The 13,657-nt window shown below is 41.7% G+C and overlaps 1 protein-coding gene across 1 annotated transcript; it reads left to right on the forward strand.

Annotated features, from left to right (window-relative positions):
* The first annotated feature begins 1,412 nt into the window (after nucleotides 1-1,412).
* Nucleotides 1,413-10,865, forward strand: chic1 (cysteine-rich hydrophobic domain 1). Its single transcript, XM_061835843.1, has 6 exons — nucleotides 1,413-1,604; nucleotides 2,763-2,817; nucleotides 5,332-5,487; nucleotides 5,596-5,652; nucleotides 7,492-7,551; nucleotides 8,875-10,865. The coding sequence occupies exons 1-6, from the start codon at nucleotides 1,477-1,479 to the stop codon at nucleotides 8,923-8,925; spliced, it is 507 nt and encodes a 168-aa protein (XP_061691827.1). The 5' UTR covers nucleotides 1,413-1,476; the 3' UTR covers nucleotides 8,926-10,865.
* The last annotated feature ends 2,792 nt before the right edge of the window (nucleotides 10,866-13,657 follow it).

Raw genomic sequence — 13,657 nt, forward strand, 5'->3', positions numbered from 1 at the left:
CTGCATGTTTCTAATGTGGTAAATCAACCTCGAATGTGACATAATGTAATAGCGGACAGTATATAAAAAAACACTTTCACTATAAAATTTGTAGGTTTTTTTTCTCAAAGTAAATTTTTTTAAAGTAAAACTTTTTTTTTTTTTACAGTTCAGAACTAGACCAAATTGAAACCAGAGAAAATAAATAAGTTAGTAAGTAAATAAATAAATAAATGGAATTTTAAAAAAGATCAATGGGTAACAGTAAAATAAAAAAATGCTTCATAATTGGCACTATTTTCCCAGATTGTTTTTTAATATACAATTATACCTATCAAAATTGTGGGCCAACATTGAAAACCAGTGTTCTTATGCAAATGTTTTTAAAGTATTCATAATGTTTTCATTTTATGTGTTGAAGTAGCCAAATTTAAACAACACAAAATGCTACAAACTCTTTGGTCAGCAATTCCTTTATTTTTAAATTAGCTAAATGGACGTATTGGGTGTGATTTTCAGTGAAATTAGTCTTGTGAAATACGAGTGCACCAAAAAAAAAAAAAAAAAGGCACAATCAATGACATCAAGCAAGCCCCATAAAATAAGATGTTCAGGAAAAATTCATCATTGTAAATGGACTGCTCGGGTCAAGAGGGTCAAAGCACTTGTCATTATTTATGACAATTCTTTGGTTTTATTTTTTTTCTCAAACATGGGAGTCACTCCAGAAATGAGGAAATTTTTTTTTACATATAGAGCCACAAAAACCCAACAAAAATGTTATTATTTCATATTTTAAATGCTGGGTTTTATTTGAATACATGAAATAAACTCGATTACTTAAAAAAGTATTAATAAAAAGCATTTTTAATTTAAAAAAATATCTAATAGAAGACTGAATTCAATACAATTTCAGGCCAACAGTGAAATTAAAAAATGTGCTCAAAACTTGTTGCAATTGTCACAGAATTTTTCTTCTCAAAAAGTAAATAAACAAAAAAAGGATGTTTTTTAAAAGACTATTTCACAAGTAATATGGTTTATTAATGAGTTGAAATGGAAATAAACATATACAAAATTGAAGTAGTAAAGTAAACAAAAAAAAAACAACTTCACCAAACTTTAATAATCGGCATAGTATTTTCAAGATAAAATATTCAGAAGAATAAATCCTGCTCAAAAATAAGATTTTACGAAAATAATTACATTTCGGGACATCCCTGCAATAGAAAATGTCATCATACTCTGCTCAAATCTGAATAATTGACATATATTATTATCTTATTTGCGAAAAAAATTGTTAGAATTCATTGCATACCTAAAGTGTTTTGCATTAAAGTCATAACTCGAGATTCCATGAGATGAATGGCAAAGTGATGCAAAATTTAAGCAGCCTATTTGCCTGCCTGCCTGCCTCACGCGCCCCCCGTCGGCGTGCTCGCTCTCGCGGCCGCGCGGCTCCGCGAGTGACGTCACGTCTCGTCTCGCTGCCCCAACATGGCGGACTTTGACACCATTTACGAGTTAGAAGACGACGACGAAGACGAGCGCGTCGTCATCGACGAGCACCTGTCCAGATACTGCCCGGAGCCGGTTGTAATGCGCGGAGCCGGACACATCACGGTGTAAGAGGTGTTTTCCCCCCCCCTTTGTTGTCGTTCGTCACGGTGTCGTGTTGCGCTCTCTTTTTGCGTATTGTGTAGCCGCTAGGAAGCTAACAAGCAGCTCAGTGGGTAACAACAAATGTTGTTGTTACGACACTAAGTGAGCGTCTAGTGGCACGTAGCGTCGCTATGGCAACCGATAACTTGACGCTGGTTTACGGTTTGGTCTCGCCGGCGGAGGAGGACGTTCAAGACAATGCGTGACGTGGGCTGACGTGTTGCTCGCAACAAAAATCTCCGTCCACGTTCTCACGTCAACACTTTTCGCTTTTGTGCCACGTTGACGTTATAACAGTGAAACCTGCGGGGCGTACCGTGCGTGAAAGCCGTCACAGTTTACGTTTATGACGTCATATGTTACTGCCACGCTGTTGTTGCCGAAAACTTATCAAAAGCAGGAAAAAATTTTTTTCAGCATTAAATATATTTTCAAAATATCCCACAAAGGTTAGTTTCTGCTGACATTTGATGAATTGAAATGAAAAAAAATGTTGTAAATTTCTACTAAATCAGCATCTCCACACTGGTAAAATTTATTTTTTAACGTCCTAAATGCACATTTTATCAGAGTGGCTGTTTGTCGCACAGTCATGACCTTTTAAATGATTGAAAGGCTTTATTTTATATGAGTTTCCAAATTATACTTACATATTAGAGTTTCTGTAACCACCATTTGAACACAGGCATTTATTTACCAGCAACAATTTAGTAATTACATGTAATAACGAACTTCATAAAAGCAGACGTAATCAAAATACATTTTGAGCCGCTACTCTTCTGCATCAAAACTTTTATTTTTGTCCTCTCGCATGCGAAAGGGAACGGATACTCCTGCAAAGATGATTATTTTTATTTTGCTCTGAAAGGACTTTTGCTTTACCATTCTTAAAATAAGTGAAATATTTAAAAATGATTCAATGCAAAATGTAAATGTCAAATTGCACTACTCATTATGTCTGCCAACATACTTAAGAAACTTCATATTGGCCCGTTTATTGATTCCCTTCTCACAAGTTGTTCGATTAAAGAATTGGGGCTGAGACTTCAATTGGTGATTATCTTCTTCACTAATGACTTATTATTATTTACTAATAATTCAATGTGCTTTTGTGTGCGCAGGTTTGGGCTGAGCAACCGATTTGACACGGAGTTCCCATCCATTCTCACGGGAAAGGTACCAAAAAAAAAAATGTCCACATCTGGACTCCACTCCCACTTTCTGTCCACTTCCAACTGTACAATTCTTTTGTCTCCCCCGTTAAAACGCCCCCGGCCCCCACCCGCCAGCGGATTGGCCACGACGGCGCGGGCCCCGTCAATGAGTAAGCCGCGCGGGGTGACGAAATAATACGAGCGCAAGAAGAAAAAAAAAAGAAGGGCCGCTTCCTGGGTCAGACGCGGGAGCACAAAAAAGGCTGCGGGGGCCACGTGGGGCTGAGGGAAGTGCGGGGGGCAATAAACAGCACCTCCAGTATTGTGAGGCCGGCTGACACGTGACGGACGAGCTCACAATGATGATGATTGAAGGGTGCACATCAGGCCCTGCTGGGCTTTATTCCCGGCCCTTTGCTTGTTTGCAAGGAGACCTTTGCATCCTGTCATAAAAGATTACGACCCCCCCAGTTTTATGGCGTACAGACTCGGGGGCCAGGAATGAGCATCCATTCAACTCAGCGGCGGCCGACCCGCCCGCCGCGGCCGCGGGCCGCGTTCCTGCCGCTTATCTCGTCCTTTGAGGCCTTCGACGCTTTGCTCGAAAGGGCCAGGGACAACGCTGCGAAGATCGCGTCGCTGCGGAAAACATCTTAACGCGCCATTCCTGTCCAGATAAAGCAGACTAGTATTCAGAGAGAGCGTGCGATACCGTCAACGACCGCAATATCGCAAGTCATCTTTCGCGCCGTTATGTTGTAGACGTCATGGCTTTTATAGTATACGGGAGGGGTGTCACACAAATTTTTGTAGTTACGGTTTCCCTCAGAGGGCCGTTACGTCTGTGAAAACATGAAAATCTTTCGGCTAATCCTATTTCCATCCATTCCATTTGCTTAGCCGCTTATCCTCACGAGGGTCGCGGGGAGTGCTGGAGCCTATCCCGGCTGTCAACGGGCAGGAAGCAGGGTACACCCAGAACTGGTTGCCAGGCAATCACAGGGCACATGGAGACAAACAGCCGCACTCACAATCACACCTAGGGGCAATTTAGAGTGTCCAATTAATGTTGCATGTTTTTGGGGACGTGGGAGGAAACCGGAGTGCGCGGAGAAAACTCACGCAGGCACAGGGGAAAACATGCAAACTCCACACAGGTGGGGCCGGGATCGAACCCGGGTCCTCAGAACTGTGAGGCCAACGATTTACCAGCTGAGACACCGTTCCACCTCGGCTCATCGTATTTACAAATAAAATGTATTTTATTTTACAATCAGAAACTAAGGATAATGAGTATTACAACTCTTGTTGAAGTTTGGGCACACAAAAATCATTGCAACATATCTGTTATAATTTATGATACGACAATTTGGAAATCTGGTATAGATTTGGAAAAAAAAAATCATGGAAGTTGATGGGCCACATACAATTATGCAGCGGGCCAGGCCCCGAGCCTGAAGTTTGACACCTGTGGTGTTTGGAAACTCTGAATTTAGAGTATGCATGCGCTCCAGATAGCTCTAAAATCCTCCATAACAAAACCAAAAAAAAAATCACAGGAAAGATAAAAACAACTAAAGTACACGTACCACCCATTGTACTGCCTACACTATTCTCACACAATATCCAATTTGCGCTAGCTGTGTACCGTAATTTCCGGCCTACAAGCCACGACTTTCTTCCCCACACGCTTTCAACTCTGTGATTTATGCGGTGATGCGGCGCTAGCGTTAGCGCACCTGGTTATAAGTTAGCGAAAGCGCGGCCCTAGCGTTAACCTCTTTCTATGTACCGAGGCTTATAACCAGGTGCGCTCTGTAGGCCGGGAATTTTCGGGGAAGTGACAAAGTTCAAAATAATGAATTTTTAGTGGTCAATACTTATGAGCTTCTTGGTGGATATTTTTTACCTGAAATTTGTCAGCTAATTGCAGGGCTCGGGGGAGTTCAAGTAGGAGATAAAAGTATCAATTGTAGCAGCATTTTTGACCATTTATGATGACTATTTTACCAGTATACTGTTGTCAAAATTATGAAAGACAACTTCAGGCTACATAGCTTGATGGGAAAAAAAATCAAACGTGGGAGCAATGATTAGAAAATGGAAGCCATACAATGATAATCTCCCTCGATCCGGGGCTCCACGCAATCTCTCACCCCACGGGAACGAAACGATCCCAAGAACGGCGAGCAAAAAGCCCAGAACCACATCAGGTGAAGTGACCCAAAGAGAGCATTATGCCACCAGAGACTCAAATCCTGTCGTGCCAGGCTAGTCCCTCTGCTTAAGCCAGTACCGGTCCAGGCCAGTTTAAAGATGAGACCAAAGCAGAACCTTTTGGTAAAAACTCAAGTTCTTGTGAGCCTGTAAACCTGACCTCGGATGGAGTGTTGCAGGAAAACCACATTTTCCGTTCATCTTGGGATTCTGGTGGTTGTTTAAACAAACCAAAATAAGGCCCTCGGAAAGTTCTTGAAAACCTCTTGGTGTATGGACAGCGGCGTTCGTGATTAACACCCCCCGCGCTCCGCTTCAGGTGGCGCCGGAGGAGTTCCGCACCAGCGTGGGTCGCGTCAACGCCTGCCTGCGGAAGAACGTGCCCGTCAACGTCAAGTGGCTGCTGTGCGGCTGTCTGTGCTGCTGCTGCACGGCCGGATGCAGCCTGTGGCCCGTCATATGCCTCAACAAGAGGGTGAGACAAACACTAAAAAAAAAAAATACCGCACTGCGGTACTTTTGAGTGCCGAAATTTTTTCTTTCCGGCCTTAGCCGCGCTCACCGGTGTTCTCTCGTACCACAGACGAGACGGTCCATTCACAAGCTGTTAGAATGGGAGAACAACCGATTGTACCACAAGGTAATCAACCTCCCTCGGTTTTCCCTTTTTCCTCCCCTTGGTTTGCTTTTGCTGATTCTCGCGTCAAACAATGGAGCTTTCCGATGGCGACCTTAAACTCCGCCCCCTTAGCCATGTCCCACAAGCTTCCAAAACGGCGACCGAACAGAACATGTTTGAAGTCGCGCATTCCAGATAATATTGCGGCATGTTTTTTGCTAAATGCGACAGACTCGACCGAGAGAGTTCCACAGAGAGGTCTCGACTATTTCACGCAAGGATACGTACACGGGATTAAGATTTTGGACGGAACGGGACGCAATGTCAGAGTTACAGCAAAACGTTGGCGATCGATGCGCAAAACGTTTGACGCCTCACCAACTTCATATTAAAATCCAACAGGATAAAATAGTGGAATCGTACTGCGCGTGTACTTTTTACTTGGAAAGATCACGAGTAATATCATTGTAATCTAGTAATAGCTTCGATTTTCTACATTTAAACAACGGTGATTAACTCAGTCAGTGCCGTAGTCAACCAGATGAAAAAGTTTGAGACATTTCTCTCATTTACGTATCGCTAACCCGACTCTACGGCCATAAAACATGACACACTTCATTTAGCAGGTCAGTGATACGGTAACAAAGTGAAAGTTGTTCTCCTGCACTGATAATAATTCAATCAAACTCACAGTAGATACTTCTCACTCACTTACCTTAAAACTTACAGTCTTGTGTTTGTTGATATTGTCCACATTTAGTTGTCCGTGCGGTCTTCCGCGAGCCTTAATCCATCGTAGACACTTCGTCAACTTTTAGGCTTTGGAAAATGAATCAACCGGGCCCCTTGCAACCTAGCAGGATATCTTTCATCAGAATTGCACATCTGAGGACCATTTTCTCCATAACATTAACTTTTCCGAGCGCACGCTACTGACAACCAGCATTGCTTGTGGGACGACATGGCGGCAGGGGGCGTGTCAAGCCAAGGAGCAAAGACAATGGGGCTATCTGATTGGCTATTATTGTAAGAGTGATTGACAGGTCGGAAAGGTCCATTGCCATGATTGTTGCCTTTTCATAATGTAAAGGTCGGATGAGCAAGACTGCACTCGTATCCGATACGTATTCAATTTCTGGTCTACGTCAGATATATAAAAAAATTGTAATTGTAGTGTTCACATTAGGGATATATATATTTTTTTTTAATCAAATCGATGCATGTCACATTGATGAAAAAATAAATTTAAAAAAATGGAACTGACCTGCAGTGTGAACATGTCTTTCAGTCTATTTCTGTCTGTTTCTCTCGGTACATTATTTGTCTGTCAGTCCCTCTAAAGCAGCGATTTCCAACCTGTATAGAGCCAAGGCACATTTTTTACAATTGAAAAATCCCACGGCACACCAACAAAAGTAAATGTCACCAAAAATGGATCGATTAATTGTATGTATGTACTTCCTGCCATCTAATAGAAGAGGAATTTTTTGTTCTCTCTGTCATTGTGCCTCACTGGCATGAATAGATGAATAAAGATACATTATTTCTTGGAATATATATATATATTTTTTTTTAGCTATTACATAAAATTGGATAACTTCCCACGGCACACCTGAAGAGTGCTCACGGCACGCTAATGTACCCCCGGCACATAGTTTGGGAATCACTGCTCTAAAGTGTGTGTGCGTTTGTGTGTACAGACAGACGTTTAAAAAAAAAAAAAAAAAAAAAGCCCTTCAGCATGTCTGGTCACAGTTTGACCTCGCGCACGCCAGACAGTCCTGCCGTCTGTGCATGTGCTCTGTTTTTTTTGTGCGTGTTTAGTACATCTATTCTATTGATCTGTTGTTTTCTGCTCAGCTGGGCCTGCACTGGAAGCTGAGCAAAAGAAAATGTGAGAGCAGCAACATGATGGAATATGTAAGTACTAGCGCAGCATCAAGTCATGTTTTACCGTAATTTCCGGCCAATAAGCCGCAACTTTTTTTCCCCCACACACTTTCAACCCTGCGGCTTATGAGGCTAATTTGTGCATTTTTTCTAACGGCCGCAAGGGGGCACTCGAGCGGAAAAGGTAAGAGTGAGACCGGTGGAATATATGTGCCGAGGAAGTGACTTTTACCAGTATGTTTTTTTTTTTTTTTTTTTTTTTAACTGGCCCTGTTAACGCTGTGCTAGCGTGTTGCTGTTGTGTTACTGCCATGTCTCTGTAATTTTTACCGGTAAGTTTTTTTAAGAAGCTCTGTTAGCGCCGCGCTAGTGTTAGCGTCACGCTAGCATGTTGCTGCTGTGTTACTGCCGCATCCAAGTGATTTAGGTATGATTTAGGTAACTTTGAAAACTCTGTGTACCGTCTTCCTTTGTATATATCTCGTGGTGTATGTTTGTACCAAATGGTATTTCCTTTACAAATGTACTGGGTGAGGCTTATAACCAGGTGCACTCTGTAGGCCAGAAATTACGGTAATCCTTTACATCCATTACGTTATTTACATTTACTAGCCACCAGATTAAATTAAAATGCAAATGTATTTCATGTTATATACTTTTGACATTTTTGTTGGTGGTGTGCCATGAGATTTCCCCAATGTGAATGTGTGTGTACTTTAATAACTATACAACTATACATACACACACACAAATCTGATCCTGTATTTTTGCAAGCCTTAATGTGTTTGTTGCCATTTGGATTTCATTGACAAACTGCTTAGATGTGAATACTGTAATAAAAAACTGATGTCTTAAAAAAGATGTAATTTAGAAAGGGTTCACTGTACATTCAATTGTACTAAATGACAAAAATTAGGTCAAGCGACACGGTGGATCAGGTGATAAAACGTTGGCATCACAGTTCTGAGGTCCCGGGTTCAATCCCGGACCCGCCTGTGTGGAGTTTGCATGTTCTCCCCATGCCTGCGTGGGTTTCTTCCCACATCCCAAAAACATGCAACAATAATTGGACACTCTAAATTGCCCCTAAGTGTGACTGTGAGTGCAACTGTTGTCTGTCTCGATGTGCCCTGCGATTGGGTGGCAACCGGTTCAGGGTGTACCCCGCCTCCTGCCCGTTGACAGCTGGGATAGGATCCAGCTCTCCCCGTGACCCTTGTGAGGATAAGCGGCTAAGAAAATGGATGGATGGAAATTTAGGCCATTTCCTGCAGTACCACTGTCAATGTACACCAATTCAGTGCAAGGGCAATTGAACGAAAATGTGTGTCGTGTTTTTGTGCGTGTCCGCAGGTGATTCTTATAGAATTCTTACCCAAGTATCCAATACTGAGACCGGATTGAGGATGCAGGCTGCGCCCCCCTCTTCCTCTTCAGTGCCTTGCCGGAATGAAAAGAAACGAATCGACGACTCCCCGATCCCCGCGCAACCGTACGTGGAACTCTCGCCACAGTCACTTTGCTTTTGGGCGCATTTTGCACAGCCAATGAGACAAGACGCCCGCCTTGTTGCACTCCTCCCTCATTTTTTTGTGTGTTTGGGTAAGAACTCGTGAATCGACTCTGAAGACCGGAGGAAGACGTTACGGCCTTATATTTAATCACCCCCCCCCCCCCCCCCTGTAAAATGGAAGGTTAAATCATTGCTGCGCTGGCTTTTCTCTGTTCCACGTCTTGGCAAGTCTCCTTCCCGCTTTGTAAATACTTTTAACATCAAATGTCCATTGTTTACATATTAGCTGTTTAAGTTGTTATTGCCAATTAATTCCTGTACCATAGTTTTTCTTTCTCGTTCGTATGGACCTGTTTACCTTGTAAGCCATATACAGTATATTGTAGTTGAAGAGAATCCCATATGCGTCGGAGTGTTGAAGCTGTCGTGTTTGCCAACAAGGAAGATTGGAACCCTGTAGTCGTGTCCCGGTTTTTTGTTGAGTTTACAGGTGTCAAAGTCAGGGGCAGGGCCGGATAAAATTACAGGCAATGGTGTTAGTCGTTTTTCAAGCAAAATTGAATTTTTCCCTTTTTTTTTTAAGCAGAAAATTGTTTACAAAATGTGTTTTTTTTCCTTGCATTTATTCTTGCGGGGACGGATAAAATGACAAGCAATGGTGTTCGTTGTTTTTCATGCTAAATTTTATTTTCCCCATTTTTTTTTTAAGCAGAAAACTGTTTCCAAAATTTCTTTTTTCCTTGCATTTATTCTTGCAGGGCCGGATAAAACGACAGGCAATGGTGTTTGTCGTTTTTCATGCTAAATTAAATTTTTCCCATTTTTTTTAAGCAGAAAATTGTTTACAATTTTTTTTTTTTCACGCCGAAAATTGTTTCCAAAATTTATTTTTTCTACTTGCATTTATTTCTCACCAAATCCAGAAACCATACCGTTCATTTCCAATTTAAAATTAAACCTGTTCACAATTAAATTCATCGCCAATATTGTATATGTAATATGATTCAGTGATTACAATTTTACAGTGTATGGTTTTCACTAGGTTTGCAAAAAGGGATGGGGGAGGGGCAAATACCATGAGAATTTAAACTGGGGAATCCTGCAAGTATTACAAATTGAAAACATTTCATGGAAATTAACCGGCAATTTAGTGTTATATAACAGAAATCAAAAAATGTTTTTGTCTTAAAGACATCATCCAAATTAGATCGCTCTGTTTTCCGACATGTGATGGAATTTACATGACCTTAATTATTAACCCATTCATGCATGGGCAGGGTGGCAATTATTTTGCCTTGTTGAGATAAAAATCTCCTAACAGGTCACAATCAAGGAAATAACTTCTTTTTCTTTTATGGTTAAGTTATAACTTTACTAATTTACAATCTCGTCCAAAAAATGGGACGCTGCCCGCGAATAGGTTAAATTTTTACTTTAGCGGTTACCAAATCCGAGCCTGTTTGCATCTCAAATTCTTGTTCACGACGCACAAAAATCCAACAAGTGAATCAAAATGGCACTGAAGGAAAAACTATAGCTATGTGGCGGCCCACGGTTAAAATGAGTTTGACACCTCTGGTTTTGTTACATCCCAACATGCTGTTTATTTGACCTCTATTATTATTATTATTAAGTTAAAAGAGCAGATGGTTCCTTTGTTTTTTCTGAAGATGCATCCATTTGTACTGATAAGAGTGCCTTTCCCATCGTTGAACCACAGAGCCCTGCAGGCTGAAATTTTGTCCTGTCACCATTTCTTGTTTGTCCACACTAACAAAATTCTCTCTCACGCACACGCACAGACAGAAAATAAAAACTAATTTGGACTTTTCATCTGTCAATTCTTTCTGCTCCACAAAATGTTACTGCCGGCCGACGCACCTCATCCAAATCTTGTTAGCCAAGGCGCGGCGGGGGGAAATCGTTAACTTTAACAAGACGGCCCGCAATTACTTGGACACGGGTATAAAAGTCAAAGTAGCAGTAGTAGTAGCGGCGGCGGAACAGGTCACCGGAGTGCAGTCAGTGACGCAACAGAGCCCCAGAATCACTTTTACGGTCCTCTTGATTGTTTCCGCGTCGTCTGGGTCGCTGGCCTGCAGCACAATCCCAGACAACTTCAACAAGATAAGATGGTGAAACATTTACCGTCATATAAACCCATAACTACATTTACACATAATCAATGATGACGTTATACAACACTTTCTGCTCTTCTGAGGTCTTTTGCAGGAGGAGACTATTCTGTCCACTAGGGGTCAGGTTGTACAATATATTGGACAAGTCTCATATAACTGCTTTGGACTAGTTGCATAGTGAGCTGCTTAACAATATTTCAATCATTGACATTCAGCTTATTACTAGTACACTTTGTCCTCCCTAGTTGGTCTACTAGTGTGGTGAACTGTCTTACCAGCGAGGTATTAGTACGTGGACCTTAAACTGGATTTCAAGAACATTGGATAACTGCTTAAACATCTTTACTCAAGTCTGCTTGCTCCTCGCGCCGACTAGTATGCAATTATACCTTGGGAGTACAGTGAAGAAAACAAGTATTTGAACACCCTGGTATATTGAAATCATACATGGCACGGAAGGTTCCCCTGCTTAAACCAGCACATGTGAAGGCGTGTCTTAAGTTTGCCAATGACCATTTGGATGATACAGAGGAGTCATGGGAGAAAGTTTTGTGGTCAGATGAGACCAAAATGGAACTTTTTGGTCATTATTCCACTAACCATGTTTGGAGGAAGACGAATGATGAGTTCCATCCCAAGAACACCATCCCTACTGTGAAGCATGGGGGTGGTAGCATCATGCTTTGGGGGTGTTTTTCTGCACATGGGACAGGATGACTGCACCGTATTAAGTAAAGGATGACCGCGGCCATGTATTGTGAGATTTTGGGAACCAGAACTAGAGCATTGAAGATGGGTCGTGGCCGGGTCTTTGAACATGACAATTACCCGAAGCACACAGCCAGGAAAATCAAGGAGTGGCTCCGTAAGAAGCATATCATGGTTCTGGCGTGGCCTAGCCAGTCTCCAGACCTAAACCCAATAGAAAATCTTTGGAGGGAGCTGAAACTTTTGTGTTTCTCAGCGACAGCCCAGAAACCTGTCTGATCTTGAGAAGATCTGTGTGGAGGAGTGGGCCAAAATCCCTCCTGCAGTGTGTGCAATCCTGGTGAACAACTACAGGAAACGTTTGACCTCTGTAATTGCAAATAAAGGCTACTGTACCAAATATTAACATTGGTTTTCTCAGGTGTTAAAATACTTATTTGTAGCTGTACCACACAAAGAAATCATTAAAAAAAAAAAAAAATCATACATTGTGATTTCTGTATTTTTCTTTTTAAATTATCTCTCTCACAGTGGACATGCACCTACGATGAAAAATTCAGACCCCTCCATGATTTCTAAGTGGGAGAACTTACAATATAGCAGGGTGTTCAAATACTTATTTTCTTCACTGTATAGTACTCTGCGTGATACTCGTACTACAGGTGAGAAAATTCTACGCTTACATCCATCGCTTCACTAGTAATAACAGTACTAGCATTGTACAGTTCAAAACTATATTTTTGCTTCACTATTGACACCTACAAGTGAGGACAAACAGTCAACTAGTACATAATTCCATGCGGAACACATTCGGTAGAATTGTGCTCCAGCCACACATTTCCATAAACAAACACAGTGGAGCTCAGCTTCTGGCTTGTATAAACAGCCTCTTCCAGGCTCTTCATACGTAGTCTGAGTAATGACAAATGACATTACAGGGAGTCCTCGGGTTAAGACGGTCTCGACCACAAGACGTTTCGACTTTGCAACGCCCGTCCACCGTCCGCCATTTTGCCTAGCTAATGCTGGTCCGTGTTTGCGCACCGAGAGCAGCTTTGCATTTTTCACCCTCCTTTTTAGACATTATGGCCCCAAAGAAGAAAGCCGTCTTTTAGCAATGCTTCAGCAGTCAAAAGAAAATCCATTACCATGGAAATGAAGCTCAAGATCATAAAAAGATTGGAGAAAGGAGAGACACCAACACCGCCATGGCTTCAGTCGGTCAACCTTGGGGACAATTATTGAAGACAAAGCCCGTATTTTAGCGCATGTGAAGGGTTCTGTTCCTACGTCGGATACAATGATCACAAAACAAGGTTCTTGGATACTTGTCGAGATGGAGAGAATTAAGGACCAGGTTTCTTAGCAATAGCGAACCACTGTCTTCTCTTCTTCTTCTCCATCCACCTCTCAGTAGTAATGCTAAGTACATCATCTTGCTTCAATGTATTTTTTTTTTTATTTATACAAAGTATTTTGATGTAAATTAAGAATTTAACGTCGGAATCCGAGTTAAGTCGCTAGTGTAGGAACGGATCTCTGTCGTAGACCCAGGACCCCCTGTATTAGGGAAAAAAATTCACACCGTTCAAGACTGCGTCCCTAACTTACTGAAAACTCCTGAAAAGATAGGATTCAAGATGTTTATATGCATTTATTAGTTTTACTTGTCTGCATTTGTGATTGCCCGAAAACAATTTTTCATTTTAAACATAAGCAATGCACCCCTCATTCAAAGCCACTTGGACCTGAAAATTACGAGTCAACATAAGAAGTC

The sequence above is a fragment of the Syngnathoides biaculeatus genome, chromosome 11 (genome assembly GCF_019802595.1).
Source record: "Syngnathoides biaculeatus isolate LvHL_M chromosome 11, ASM1980259v1, whole genome shotgun sequence".
NCBI classification, from domain to species: domain Eukaryota; kingdom Metazoa; phylum Chordata; class Actinopteri; order Syngnathiformes; family Syngnathidae; genus Syngnathoides; species Syngnathoides biaculeatus.

Bases quoted from the DNA above. Each gene is read 5' to 3' on its own strand.
- chic1 (XM_061835843.1), top strand. From the start codon at position 1,477: ATGGCGGACTTTGACACCATTTACGAGTTAGAAGACGACGACGAAGAC. The intron at 1,605-2,762 runs GTAAGAGGTGTT...TTGTGTGCGCAG, and splicing joins GGAGCCGGACACATCACGGT to GTTTGGGCTGAGCAACCGAT. The intron at 2,818-5,331 runs GTACCAAAAAAA...GCTCCGCTTCAG, and splicing joins CATCCATTCTCACGGGAAAG to GTGGCGCCGGAGGAGTTCCG.